Consider the following 14,384-nt stretch of genomic DNA (forward strand, 5'->3'; position numbering starts at 1 on the left):
TTACAAAGGTTTCAAACATTTTTGTCTTTACATTTGCAGCGGTTAAGGATGCTGCAACTCAGCGCAAACACAATTTATACCGGGACAGCATGGTGATGCACAACAGTGACCCAAACCTTCACCTCCTTGGTGAAGGACCACCCATTAACTGGACGGAGGAATACGCCAACAATACAGAAAATTCTGGAAGCCGGCATGGCAGACTCCGCCAAGTGGTGTCTATTATTCAGGATGATGAATTACCTGAGGGTGTGGAATCGTGCCAGGAGGTCCCAGCCCATGAAGACATTCCAGAGGAACCAGAATCTAGCAATGTCAGCAAAATCCGCGGCATGTTGGTGAAAGAATTTAATGTTGAAGTTCCAGAGAAGGAAGTAGATGAGGCCTCGGACCATGCAGTGCCTGAAGAAGAGGCAATGCATGTCACAGAGTCCCACATGCAGCAGGCAAGACCCAGGGAGGACCAAACGGAAGAGTATGTCACACACAGTGATCTCCACAAAGATGAACCAGACCATGGTCCTGCAGAGAAAATGATGAGCCATGACCTTGTACCGGGTGGCCATAGCGCACAGGTTGTCCCTGAAAGAGAACTTGTTCAAGATGACCATGAGGTAGCAGTTTTAAAACCTGATGAACAAGATTATGGTGATCAGAAAGAGGATCCTAATCATGTGGTGGAAGAACATTTGGCCACAGACGACCATGTCTCTCATGCTGAAACAACTGAAGAAGTTCTTGAGAACGTGATACCAAACCATGAGCCTGTGCTCCAATATCTAAGCCACGAAAACAGTAGGGTGGATGCTGATGACTGCTCGCCTTTGGAAACTAATATCCATCTTCCTTTGCCTATCCAGACAGGAAAGGAAGGCCCTGCTAGCCACAGCGCCCATTCAGAAAGTCCATTAGAGCCATTGCAGTCTTCTACAACACACGTAGTACATTCCACTCCAGATGACAGTGGTTTCCAGTCCCCCATGAGCGAGGAGGAAGAGGAGGTTGATGGGTACAGAGAAATTCCTGTGCCAGCACCACGAAAGCACAATGAGGTCATTACGCAATTCTGAAAAACCGCGATTGAGGCTACATAATGAACTCTTACGGATGATAGAAGAGCAACCGGGCTTGTCCTCCTATCGCACAAAACAACTTATTTAAATGCTTTTTGGCTCCACTACTCTTTCTGCTATGCCCAGGGTATTAAGTATTCAATGTTTCATTGTCACTACAGTCTCCAGCACAATACCCTATGTCTGCTATTGCATACTGACCTCAGTCACCTATACAGCCACTGCAACTCTCCCATGCCCCGAAGAGACAGTTTGCAATTTTGGATCTCCAGCAAATTAAACCCCCAGAGCTTTATTTTTGTTATCTAATACCTGTTACACCTCTAAATGTACTGCCACTTGTCACACACGCGTGTCTCCACCCTTCCTGTGATTGCACATTAATCTTGTATATACACTGCACACACACAGCAATGGTAACCTAACACTAACGCAAAGACATAAACTGTGCTCTGATGGAGAAGCGTCAGTGAGAGTTTTACAAAAGGACTTGAAGTGAATAAGGCGCAGTGTCTCTGACTCTGAGCAACTGTATTTAACATAAGAAATCTCTCTATATCACAATCTGACTTCGGAATCCCGTTCTCCTTTGTGGCTATCCCCTTAAAGGACAGATTCAGCTGTCCTGAGGTACCCTTTGAAAAATGATCCATTCCCTTCCATACTCTTGGGCACTCTATCCTGGGATACTCTGGTGTAAAACCACATGTGCACAGCTGGTCATAGTTGGCTGCTACAGAGATGTACCGTCCTAAGCAGAGACCAGCACTATGCGGATGACGCTAGTGGGATATTCATTTTCAGAAAAGGTATAGGACCCTTTAAAGACTCCACCCTGCAAGACAGACCCACCGGTCGCCTGTCTGAGTACATTCCAAGTGTGAGTGCGGAAGCATTTTCTCTCCTAACATTTTACATTCTACGTATAACATTTTGGGGCTACCCATTTTTTAAACCAAATGGTGCCTTTTTTATCCCATATCTCAATCAAGACCTGCATATCGTTCTTTTAAAATATATTTTATTAAAACGTTAAAATGTTTTAAGTCAAAAAGCTTCTAATTATTAATAATAAATAAAAACTTTATTATAAGAGAACCAAAAGTACGTGTTTTTTCTGTGCCGTTTCTTTGCGGGACATTTCCCTGTTACCTGAGAGATGAAACGTACGCCTTACAATAGGTCCTGTTTGTCCCAATGGGGCTGGCTTTTTATCATTTTAAAACATTGACTGGCAAAGGGAAGAATTACTAAGAAATTGTTGTACAGTATCCTTTAAAAAAAATATCCATTTAATAATTCCTGAAGATTTAAAACCGTTTAAAATCTTACTTTGAATTTTTTTGGTTAGTTAGTACGGGCCCTCCTGGAAACGATGCTGCTTTTTGGCTTTCTCCTGTTCCTAGTAGAGATGAGCGAGTTCTGTTTTACCTGGCTCTTATTTCAATTTCGGATTTTTCTGATTGGCTAGCAGCTGTCATGTGTTTTGGATAGCCAATAAGATCACGTTTTGAGAGCCAAACTCTGCCACTGAACTCGCTCATCTCTGTTTTAGCAAAGTCAGAGTTGAGTAGTTTTGTTTGCCCTTGATCTAACACAGAGATGCTTTATTGATACATAAATATCCAGTGCAGACTACAAAGCAGATCTGTGCTGTGTCAAAGGGCAGTAGCGATAATTCACCCTGGCTTATATAAAGAGCTTGCTAGAGAAATAAAACTGTATTTTGCTTGTAAAAAGCTACAGGAGGGTCTATGCAAACTAATATGAGGGTGAACGACTACCTTTTTTTAAGCATTGCAGCCAAATTCTTAACCCTTTGAATGCCAATGTTGCTGTGATATGTGCAAAAATATCAGCTAAAAATGCCAGGGTCGAGGAAGATGAATCTCTTTAGTTATTGCTGGCAAATGATCTAAAGTCAATTCATTGAAGTTTAGATAAATATTGCGACCCTGGCATTTTTTAGCAGATACTTTGCGCATCTCTCTCACAGCATCGTTGGCACTCAAAGGGTTAAACCAAGTAAATAGATGCGATTGAAGCCTGTTCTAGAAGGGGGCATAAGGTGCTTTCATGAACAAGGTAGAGCAAGCTTAAAGCTCAGAGGGGATAGCTGCACCACAATGAGTGGTTGTACCCATCACTGCCGAATTGACAGACCGGTAGTATGAATAAATAGAAGTACTTACAAAAGGAATGGTGCTTACACGGAGTAAAAAGTAAAAGGCTTTTTTTGGCAGACGGCGAGGATTCTATAAAACAGTCATTGTTGCCGAAGACATAGGGGTCATAGCGTCTGGAAGAACGAAGGGTCCCTGATTGGATTCTTGTGCAAGAAGCATTTTGAAGATGAGTCCCCTCAGCTGTGCTCCTCCATCCGACAGTTTGCTACAGACAGTGGGGCTTGGGGTATTTAGCAAGAAGAGGGAAGGCTAGGTAGTATCCAAGGGCCGATCCGAGGAGAACAGCCAGAAAGATGGCAGCATTGTAGGACATGACACACAGCATTAATATGTATCCAAGGAAAACCTGGGCTGTGTGCAGGAGGGCAAGTGAGGAGTGCAGCAACCACCACCTGTGTGCAGAGGAAGAGACATGAGTGAGAGGGGGCTGGTCAGGAACCGGATGCATCATATATATACCTGTGCAAGAGCACAATGCAACACCGGGAAACATGCTCAGGTATCAGACACGTGGTGAGTACTAGAATGCTTATTGGATAGAGGGCCTAGATACTTACTGATATGTAGGAGGGGCATATCTTACAGGAGGTGTTTCCAAAATATCACCAGGAAACAAAGGGTCGGAGTGCACATCAAAGTGCGCTTCTGTATCTGAAAGGAGCGGCGGGGAATCTGGAGTTCCTGGCAGTGTCTGTAGAACCCTACTGAGAAGATTTGACTTCCAGACCTTAGAAACCTCATAGAAGATAGTGAGCAGTAGGACGACCAGGAACGAGAGCATAAGACCTGCAAGAAAGAGATTGGCATGAGAGCTTCCAATCACAAAATATCTGTTCCTTACAAAGGCTTCTGTGTTGCTTTCAAATGAGCATACAATGTCAGCTTCCACTTTATCACCGCCTGTTTGCCCCAGTGTATTAAACAGTCCACTAATGAACTGATTGTATACAATTAAACTGTGGACTCTCAGATCTAAATAAATAAAGCTATAAAGTAGGATTTAAAGAAGTATTTTTCTGTATTTCTACTTTAAAAAGTTAACCAATCAGTGTGTAACTGGTCAGGCCCATCTACAGCAGGGGTAGCAGTTGAAAAAACACAGATGTGCTAGCGCTAAAGTACAAGTGAGCGAGGGGGCAGCTGAACCGGAGTAGTCCAACACTCCTGGATAGATATGTGCAGATAGGATGATTCTGCGCTCTCCCTCTAGGTGTAAATGCAGGGTATAAATGGATATAAGACAGTACTGAGTAAGAAGTCTCCTCCCCAATTCCATCCTGGGAGTCGAGCGCACACAGCTCCCACCCCCCTGTCACTCCGGGCTGACGCTTCCCAGCCAAACCCGGAAGTGACGGCGACGCGTGGTGAGCAGTGTGGTACACATCCGACATACCCGCTGACAGAGCGGACGGCGACGCAGCATACAACAGGAGAACGGCGAGGGACTGAGACATCACCGTGCAGGGTATCGGGTAAGTACGCTGTGCACCACCGGCGGGTGAGGGACGCCAGCCCCCGGTGACATCACGTACCTACCTTGACCCCCACCAGCAACAGCAGTACTTCTGCCAGACTGTATTTTCCACGCACGGATACTTGCTGTTTGTGAGACTCAGTGACTATCATCCCCAGGCTCATTGTGCCCCCCTTTTTCGCAGGCAGCCTTTTCCCCCATCCACCCCTATCACACCTTTAGTGAACAGCAGACACCCATGAGTGAGAGCTGTATCACTGCCTGTTTGGAGTGAATATAACTCCTTACACCATCACTGGTGTACACCGTATGCACCAGATTTTCCCTCCCCCCCCCCCCCCCCATCTCCACGTGCATTTTTACATTATTTTACAAATAAATATTTTCTTCTTACTCAGTACTGTCTTATATCCATTTATACCCTGCATTTACACCTAGAGGGAGAGCGCAGAATCATCCTATCTGCATACAGCAGGGGTAGTCAAACCGGTTCTCAAAATCTATCAACAGTTCATGTTTTCCAGAACACCTAGCTATTCACAAAAACAAGATATGTCTTACCTGTTAAATCTCTTTCTAAAGCCCCGTACACACGGGGGAGATATATGGCTCAGCCATATATTGTTGAGCAATATATGGCTGAGCAATATATTGCTCAGTTTCTCCTTTTCATCAGCGACCAGAGATGGTCGCTGATGAAAAAGAAACTGCCGGGGGAGCCCGGCAGTGGTAATCAGCTGGTCGCAGGAGCATGTTCCTGCGACCAGTGATCACTACAGGGGTAAAAACGGGAGCGTGCACCCCCATCGTGGGCAATATGGTCGCTTAGTGACCATATTTCCCGCGATATTGTACAAAATCTCCCCCGTGTGTACGCACCTTTAGAGGACATCAGGGACCACAGGGCTAATGCTGGGTAGTGAGTGAGAGAGCATTCCATCACCTAAAAGGTTAAACTTCTTGCTGCCTCCCAGACACCGGCTCCTCCCCTCCTCTACCCCGCCTCCAGGACAGGAAGCTCTGTTTTATTTTGGTCCTGGCAGGAGCCAACACGCACCTGCTGCATTATGCAGCCTTACTTTTTAAATCTTTATTTTGCCATTCTATTTGTTACACTGACTGGGTGTCAGTTACAGGGCAGCAGCGCAGGGGGTCTATTAGACACCCATGCCGCTGCTCCATCACCCGGGCCAGGTAGCTGCACACCACGCATCGGTGAGTGACCGCAGATGGCCCCAGGCACTTGGGAGACCACAGGCACGACCTGTGGCCACCAATTCAAGTAGCACACTCCCCGCTAGGAGCACGCAAACACACGCATTAAGCGACTGTAGCAGCCTGGTATGGGTACCAACGGGCTGCACTAGCAAGCGGACGGCTGGTAATCCACCCGCCCCTGCTGGACCACCAGGAATAAAGTGTTTGGGCAGCAGCGCCGGTAAGTGGGGCTGCCCGGCGTTCCGGATCCCCGCCATTTTAGCGGTGCTGCATGAGGTCATCTGCCCTGTTGGCTATTTGTTAGCAGAGGGAGTGGGCTCCCCTCACACATCAGCCACTCAGTGATCCACTCCTTCACTGCCAGAGACAGTCCTCCCAGGAGTCAGGTTACAGAGTTTGTGCTCCAGTCAGCCGTAGCTGCTTAAGGAGCCTAGTACCATTTTTCATTGCAACATGAAACTGCAGCTCTGTACGGGCAGGCTGTGTTAGCAGGGCACAGGTACAGGGCAGGGCGTGGCACTGATAAAACATCCTACACAGGTGTTCTGGAAAACATGAACTGTAAGTAGATTTTGAGGAACGGTCTGGCCACCTCTGATCTTATTAGGTATCATCTGGGAATATCAACCGTACAATTAGCTAATTCAAATTTCTATCAAATATATTTTGAAACAACTTCTGTAATCATAGTATATACACCATTATTTGCAGACATTTTTATAGGGTTTTAAGAAGTACAGTCCAACAATATTAAAGTGCAATGTGTATGACCGTGGGCCTGGTTACTGGATTCTCTGCATACCTGAGCTGACACCCCGGCATTTGTCTTGCCACCACCAACTAAAAGAGCACTTATAAGTGACAATATATCAATTAGCTGGGCAATTTTTTTTAGCACATTTAATAAAATCTTTTGAAAAGACAGGGATACAGATTCTTTTCAGCACACTTTGGTCCAATCGTTCACACAATATGGCTCAATACAGTAGTCATCAGAAAAAACCTGACGCGTTTCGTCATCAAAACTTCATCAGGGGTGAGACTCGGTGGCTGTATGAAACGTAGGTATTATTGGATAATACACACAACAGAGCAAAATATATAATGTCACTTATAAGTGCTCTTTAAGCTGGTGGTGGCACGTGTACTGGCGAACTTTATATTTTCTTTCTTGTACCTATTTTGAATGTGAATCATGAGGTCGACAGGCACTAGGTTCATATGTGGAAAAGGTCAACATTGAAAAAAGGTAAACAAGCAATAAGGTGACATGGAAATGGTTGACGAGGGAAACGTTCAACATGAGTTTTTCCACTTTTTTGGGGGTATTGTCTGTAGATATCTGTCCACAGGGACCCCAAATTAGTGAGACCCATACCCTCACATGGCTTGCCAGTCTTCGGGCATGTAGTCTACATGAATCGTAAAGTATGAACAAGTTCTCTGACAGAAGAAAATTTTGAAAAACGTGTGTCTACCATTATTATGTCTATCTCAATGTTGAACTAGTGCAGGTCACCCAGTAGTGGCAAAACTATTGACTGTTGACCGAACAACCAGAACCAGCTTGAACACTGTGCTACAGAATGTTTCATCTATATAAGGGGAGGCCAAACCGGTCCTCGACATCTACCAACGGTCTACATTTTACAAATCATTACGGTCGTCAAACCTGCCGCAGTTGTTCCTACTATAGATCCACAGGTTGCCTGAGAAACATGAACTGTTGGTAGATCTTGAGGATGGGTCTGGCCACCTTTGATCTATATCCTCTGTGGCATCCCCTGTATTGTAGTTATAAAGGCAAACTCCCTGTATTGTTGTTATACAGGGAGAGTCCTGCTATTGTATCATTTATATTACTAGAATTTTCCCATCTAGCAGAATAGTAGGGATTCAATGTAGTAAATAATTACATTAAGGAGATTATTCTGATTGATTCGCTCGCATGCATGGTTTTTGCTCAGTATGCGTGCGCACCCTTGTGAACAGAGATACACTTGCGAACGAGCCCTAGCAATATAGGCGTGATGTGGATGTTTCTGTGGGCGTGGCCTTGAAAGAAGGCAGAAATTGGCAGAAACTGGGTGCCTATACAAGGGTGTTGCCACAAGTGCTGGGTGGTGGCTTCGCAGCACTGTGCGAACACTCGCAGTGCTCGAGCTCAAAATCATTCACAAAAAAAAAAAAAAAGAGACTCACAGGGTAACAGCGGACCAACGTTCGCAACACCAATCAGCACGCATAATAGCTAAAATACATGCACCAGCACACAATACTCACCCATGCACCATACAAGTTTCTCTCATTAAGAAACCACATCTACTTAATGCAGGTCCACGGTAAGTACAGTATTGCACTTTAAACATTTCTAAAAATGTGTTCACAATTAACAGCAGTTTTTAGATTAGGACATTCTTTGATTAGGCGACTCAATGTCGACATCCATCAATGTTGATGCTTTTCATCCAACACATGGGTTTACCTCAACTGATCAAAAACTTTACTACAACAATCATGCCATGAATTAATGGGTTGTGAATGAGTGGGCTGCGTGCGCATTGTTAGAGTTGCGAATTAATTTCCCCACAGAGGGTGTTCGCACGCACAGTGCCTGAGCTTGCAGACATGGCAATGTGCTTGTGAGCATGCAAGTGTGCAGGTGGTCTGCGGCCACTCCCAACTGAATACCGTTGCGAACACTCACGTTCGTATGTGTTGTGGGCGTGGCTTTGCAGACTGCGTGCGATTGCTGTTCGCACGGGTGCATGCAAACGAATCAACCTGAATAAGGTCCTAAATACGAGGGGTTTTCCTCAAGTTTGTTTGGCGTGTTCTAGTTCTCCCTAAGAAACATATTTAGGGGAAGTGATTCATTAATCATAATTGCTGCTCTTTACTGAGATGTACAAAGGTAATTAGAATATACCATAGACATCAGATAAAAATACCCTATTTCCCAGACTTTATTGTGTAATTACCACCTAATCTGGTCGATGCCCATTTATGGCTGATGTCACATGACGTCAGCACCCGCACCAACCCAACATAAGTCATTCGTGACTGACTTATTAGCGAATGGAAGGTAAGCGACCATCGAATGATTTGTCTTCTGTTCGGCCGCATGCGTCTGGATGTGTATGCAAACCACTCGCATGCTATTGAGCGGACTGGGTGGCATTTACCTGTTCGCAAGGCTGCGAGTATACACAGCCTAGCAAAAAGATCTGAATCAGGCCCAGTGTTCCTTCTAGCACCCTGCATCTTTCAAAATCTGTGCAATTCCTCTTTCCAGCCTGGAGTGTCGCTGTCCTTATAACTGAGATTGAATTGCTGGGTTGGTCGACCCAGATTATTCAGTGTGGTGCTTTCACACCACACCTTGACCAAGCAGCAATGCAATTACCTGGGTTAGAAGTTCCATGTGCCTGGTACACACCAGGACGACTAGGGCCAGATCCCCTCAATCTAGATCCAATTCCGACCAATTGGATGTAGATAGTGTGGTGATTGGGCCCTTTTCTGTCCTGGTGTGGACCGATACCGATCCGATGCGCGGTCCCGCGGGTCGGTCGTTATTCAGATCCTACCTGCAGCAGGTAGGATCTGAAGAACGACCATACTGCCGGGTGCGGGTCGCCATTGGATCGGACCCGCTCACGGTGCACATCGTGAGCGGGTCGTGCCCCCCCGCATCATCGTGAGCGGGTCTGAAGAAACACTGACGACCCGCTCACAATGTGCATCGTGAGCGGGTCGTCGTGGTGTGTACCCTACATAAGGTGTATATCCTGGGAATGGATGCAGGAGTGTTGCTCCTCAAAGGTGCCTGAACCCAAGAGGTAATTTACTGCCTTTAAGTGTGGTTGTGATGTGAGACAATAAACCTGGAATCCTGGGTTCTTACACACACACTCCACAGAGAAGCAATCAATGCATCTCCTACCTGTCAGTGTCTGCACCGTCCAGAATTCAAACAGCAGGGTCACATCGTTGGAGAAAACGAAGTGCATCTGTAGGGAGATAACATGGTATAAGGTGAGCGGAGGTGTGTTCTGTCTGTGCGGTTTCCTGTATGCACCATGGTATAAGGTGAGCCGAGGTGTGTTCTGTCTGTGCGGTTTCATATACGCACCATGGTATAAGGTGAGCTGAGGTGTGTTCTGTCTGTGCGGTTTCATGTACGCACCATGGTATAAGGTGAGCTGAGGTGTGTTCTGTCTGTGCGGTTTCATGTACGCACCATGGTATAAGGTGAGCTGAGGTGTGTTCTGTCTGTGCGGTTTCATGTACGCACCATGGTATAAGGTTAGCATAGGTATATTCTGTCTGTGCAGTCTTATGTACTCACCATGGTATAAGGTGAGCCGAGATGTGCGGTCTCATGTACGCACCATGGTATAAGGTTAGCGGAGGTGTGTTCTGAGCGGTATCCTGTATGCACTATGGTATAAAGCAGGGGTGGGGAACCTCAGGCCCTGGGGCCGTATTCGGCCCACGTTGGTGGTTTGAGTGGCCCGCCCAGTGGCTTTGCCGGGAGTCATGTACAGGGGAGTTCTCGTGAGAGGTCGTAGTTCTCGCGAGATTCCTCTTAATTAACAGCAGTCAGAGACTATCAGTCCTATTCAGCTACAGCTGCAGCAGGATCATTTGTAAGATACATTTTTACATTTTTTTTTTCTCCATACAAACGGCCCTTGGCACAAAAAAAGGTTCCCCACCCCTGGTATAAAGTGAGCTGAGGTGTGTTCTGTCTGTGCGGTTTCATGTACGCACCATGGTATAAGGTGAGCTGAGGTGTGTTCTGTCTGTGCAGTTTCATGTAAGCACCATGGTATAAGGTTAGCGTAGGTATATTCTGTCTGTGCGGTCTTATGTACACACCATGGTATAAGGTGAGCCGAGGTGTGCGGTCTCATGTATGCACCATGGTATAAGGTGAGCTGAGGTGTGTTCTGTCTGTGCGGTTTCATGTACGCACCATGGTATAAGGTTAGTGTAGGTATATTCTGTCTGTGCAGTCTTATGTACTCACCATGGTATAAGGTTAGCGGAGGTGTGTTCTGAGCGGTATCCTGTATGCACTATGGTATAAAGTGAGCTGAGGTGTGTTCTGTCTGTGCGGTTTCATGTACGCACCATGGTATAAGGTGAGCTGAGGTGTGTTCTGTCTGTGCGGTCTTATGTACACACCAGGGTATAAGGTGAGCAGAGGTGTGTTCTGTCTGTGCAGTTTCATATATGCACCATGGTATGTGTGCGGTCTCCTGTATGCACTATGGAATAAAGTGAGCTGAGGTGTGTTCTGTCTGTGTGGTCTTATGTACGCACCATGGAATGTTTGTACAATGAGTTATGTTACATGAATAATAAAGCCTTCAATGTACATATTAGTGTGCATGATCATTTCAGTAGGGAAAGATTAAATACTTGCTATAGATGGTCTGGTATACAGATGACTCTCAATGTCTAGGTCGACACCAAAAGGTCAAAATGCACTAGCACGACACATGAAAATGTAGAGATGAGTATATCACTATTACCCCATGTTTTGGGACTTTTTCATGTTTTAATAACAACGTAAACTCTGATTGGGAACACTATGTGTGCCGAGCGCAGCAACCAGCCCTATGGACACAGGTGGGGGGGTCCACATGTGCAACAACAACAAAAAACCTTGAAAAATTCATGTCAACCTTTTGTCAATGTCGACCTTTTGGTGCTGGCATAACGATTGTCGACATTGTCTGTGAGCTGATCCACACCCATATTATCTTTAGCAGGAAGAGGATTAAAAGTTATGTTACAATAAGTTTCTTATCATTTCATTGTTATGATTTCCATATAAATCAGGATTAATGAGAACATTCTCCGACGTGCCCTGATATGTTACTGATGTGAGTCTGCAGTGAAACAACATTTCATCACCCACTCTCTCCAGTTCATCAGATAAGGGGAACTTTGTATGGCAGCCTGCATCTGCACTTTATAACTGGGGTATGGATCACTATTGGTTGACAGGTCAAAGGTCGACACAAGCAATAGGTCTACATGAGTTTTCATGTTTTTTTTTTGGTATGTTGACTTACTTGAACATGAAAACTGTATCGGTGTACCTTTTTGTGTCAACCTTTTGTATATTGACTTATTGTTTGTCCCTGTCTACCTTTTTAGGGCGTCGACCTAATTAGTCAACCCATCGACTACATAACAATAGCTGTTGGCATACATACCAGGGGAGGATGAGCAGACCACCACTATGTGCTGACCAGGATCTAGATGCTAGGTCGACAGTGTCTTAAGTTAACAGGTTGACATAGACACAAGGTCTACAAGACAATGGCCACAATTTTGCACAAATCTTTATTCGTTTTTACTTTTTCTAAGTTACAGACCACGTGGCTTCTGACCGGGAATGAAAATGTGTGCCATGTGCTGGTGTAGCGGAGCTAGGGTCCTGGCCTGAAGCTCTACAAATTGGTGGTCTTAGAGCTCAGATGTCATCATTGGCACCAAACAAAATGTGAAAAACTAATGGTGGCTTTTTCGGTACTCTTTACTTAGAAGGGCGCCCATCTCGGGCATTAAATGCACTAAAAAATCAGGTGCGATGCGACAGACGAGATGCCCGAGATTTCCCATAGGGAACAATGTTAAATGTCTCAATTGACCCGATTTTCCTGTTCAATGCCTCAATTGACCCAATTTTTCCATAGGAAACAATGTTAAATGGGCCACAGAGGCCAAATAGACACCCTGAAGTGAATAATGGCCACCCGAATTGTTAACGCCACCCCACGATCAACGTCAACCCGAAGCGTGGCGAGCGCAGCGAGCCCGCGAGGGGCGGCGGTACGCGTCCTACGACCTTTTCATACCCCCACTATCCACGTCGGCGTGGAGTTGAGAATAGAAAGTGTGGCGAGCGCAGCGAGCCACCGAGCCCGAAGCGTGGCGAGCCCCGCGAGGGGACGCGGATACCTTCACAGGTATCCGCGTCCCCTCGCGGGCTTCACAGCTGTCCGCGTGCGCTCGCCACGCTTCGGGCTCGGTGGCTCGCTGCGCTCGCCACACTTTCTATTCTCAACTCCACGCCGACGTGGATAGTGGGGGTATGAAAAGGTCGCAGGACGCGTACCGCTGCGCTCGCCACGCATCGGGTTGACGTTGATCGTGGGGTGGCGTTAACAATTCGGGTGGCCATTATACACTTCAGGGTGCCTATTTGGCCTCTGTGGCCCATTTAACATTGTTTCCTATGGAAAAATCGGGTCAATTGAGGCATTGAACAGGAAAATTGGGTCAATTGAGACATTTAACATTGTTCCCTATGGGAAATCTCGGGCATCTCGTCGGTTGATCGCACCCGATTTTTTAGTGCATTCAATGCCCGAGATTTTTTACTAACGATGCCCACGATCAAAATCGTGGGCGCCCTTCTAAGTAAAGAGTACCGCTTTTTCATATGTTGACCCTACCCAGGTACATGCTGGGCACCAGAGGTGCTGCTGCCTGTAGCCCTGTACAGAGACATCATAGGTCAGCAGCATTACAGGCACATACTCTACACCGCTGAGGAATACGGATACACAGCGGACAGCAGGGTTAGGCAACGTGTAGCACTCCAGCTACTGTGGAACTACACATCCCAGCATGCCCTGCCACAGTTTTCATGTTAGAACATGCTTAAACTGTAGCTGGGATTTGTAGTGTCACACATTGCCTAAGCCTGGAGAACAATGCTGGAACTGTACATCTGAAGGCAGCGGGTACTCATGCCGCACTGGGTGCTTGCCGTTGAGCAAACCCTGATTATTATGCAGCACATTAGCGCACCCCCTAATAGATTATTACATCGGTATGAATACAGTCACGCGAGACCGTCATGTACCCCCGCCCGGCCGGTTCGCTCACCTGCATGGCACCTGGGAATCTCTGCAGCTGCCCTGCTGCACCCGAGTCCAAAGCCAGGAACCCAAACACGGATCAGCTGACTCGCTGCTCCTCCCGCACAGCATGCTGGGAAAGGGGCGGGACCCAGTGCATTGCTCCGGGTTTGGGCGGCAGGGGAACTTAGAGGCATAGTTGCCAAGTCAGCTTATAACAAGAGGATTTGGGCTTATTTTTTTTAGGGTTGCTTGTTTATTGGCTTTTAATTTTTTTTAGTAGGTTGTTGTTTTTTTCTGTAATTCAGGTATTCAGCACAGAGATAAGGGACAAACACAGGTGAGAACTAGGCTTATAGAAATGGTAATGACTCCCATTATCTATGTGTGTATTCAGTAGGGCTAATCTGATTTTAATAATTATGCTTGTAGTAAGATTGTTCTATCTATTCTTAAAATGTCCACACTTGGGACATGGTACAATTTAACGGGTGCGATGTGCGCTCCCGCATACATTGCACAGCACAAAAAGTATGTGCTCATTAGA

General features: G+C 46.1%; 2 protein-coding genes across 2 annotated transcripts in view; one reads left to right on the forward strand and one right to left on the reverse strand.

Annotated features, from left to right (window-relative positions):
- Positions 1-2,115, forward strand: part of LOC146035458 (protein Niban 2-like) — a 60,916-nt gene extending 58,801 nt beyond the window's left edge. Inside the window, exon 15 of the mRNA XM_083158906.1 lies at positions 40-2,115. Within this exon, the coding sequence (XP_083015032.1) occupies positions 40-1,070 (1,031 nt within the window). The 3' untranslated portion in view covers positions 1,071-2,115. The remainder of the gene's footprint in view (positions 1-39) is intronic.
- SLC31A2 (solute carrier family 31 member 2) lies at positions 2,078-14,005 on the reverse strand. Its single transcript, XM_083158907.1, has 4 exons — positions 13,866-14,005; positions 9,898-9,964; positions 3,817-4,045; positions 2,078-3,651 (listed from the first exon to the last, which is right to left on the reverse strand). The coding sequence occupies exons 1-4, from the start codon at positions 13,869-13,871 to the stop codon at positions 3,465-3,467; spliced, it is 489 nt and encodes a 162-aa protein (XP_083015033.1). The 5' UTR covers positions 13,872-14,005; the 3' UTR covers positions 2,078-3,464.
- Positions 14,006-14,384: the final 379 nt, after the last annotated feature.

This window comes from Crinia signifera, chromosome 9 (genome assembly GCF_055691185.1).
Source record: "Crinia signifera chromosome 9, ASM5569118v1, whole genome shotgun sequence".
Taxonomy (NCBI): Eukaryota; Metazoa; Chordata; class Amphibia; order Anura; family Myobatrachidae; genus Crinia; species Crinia signifera.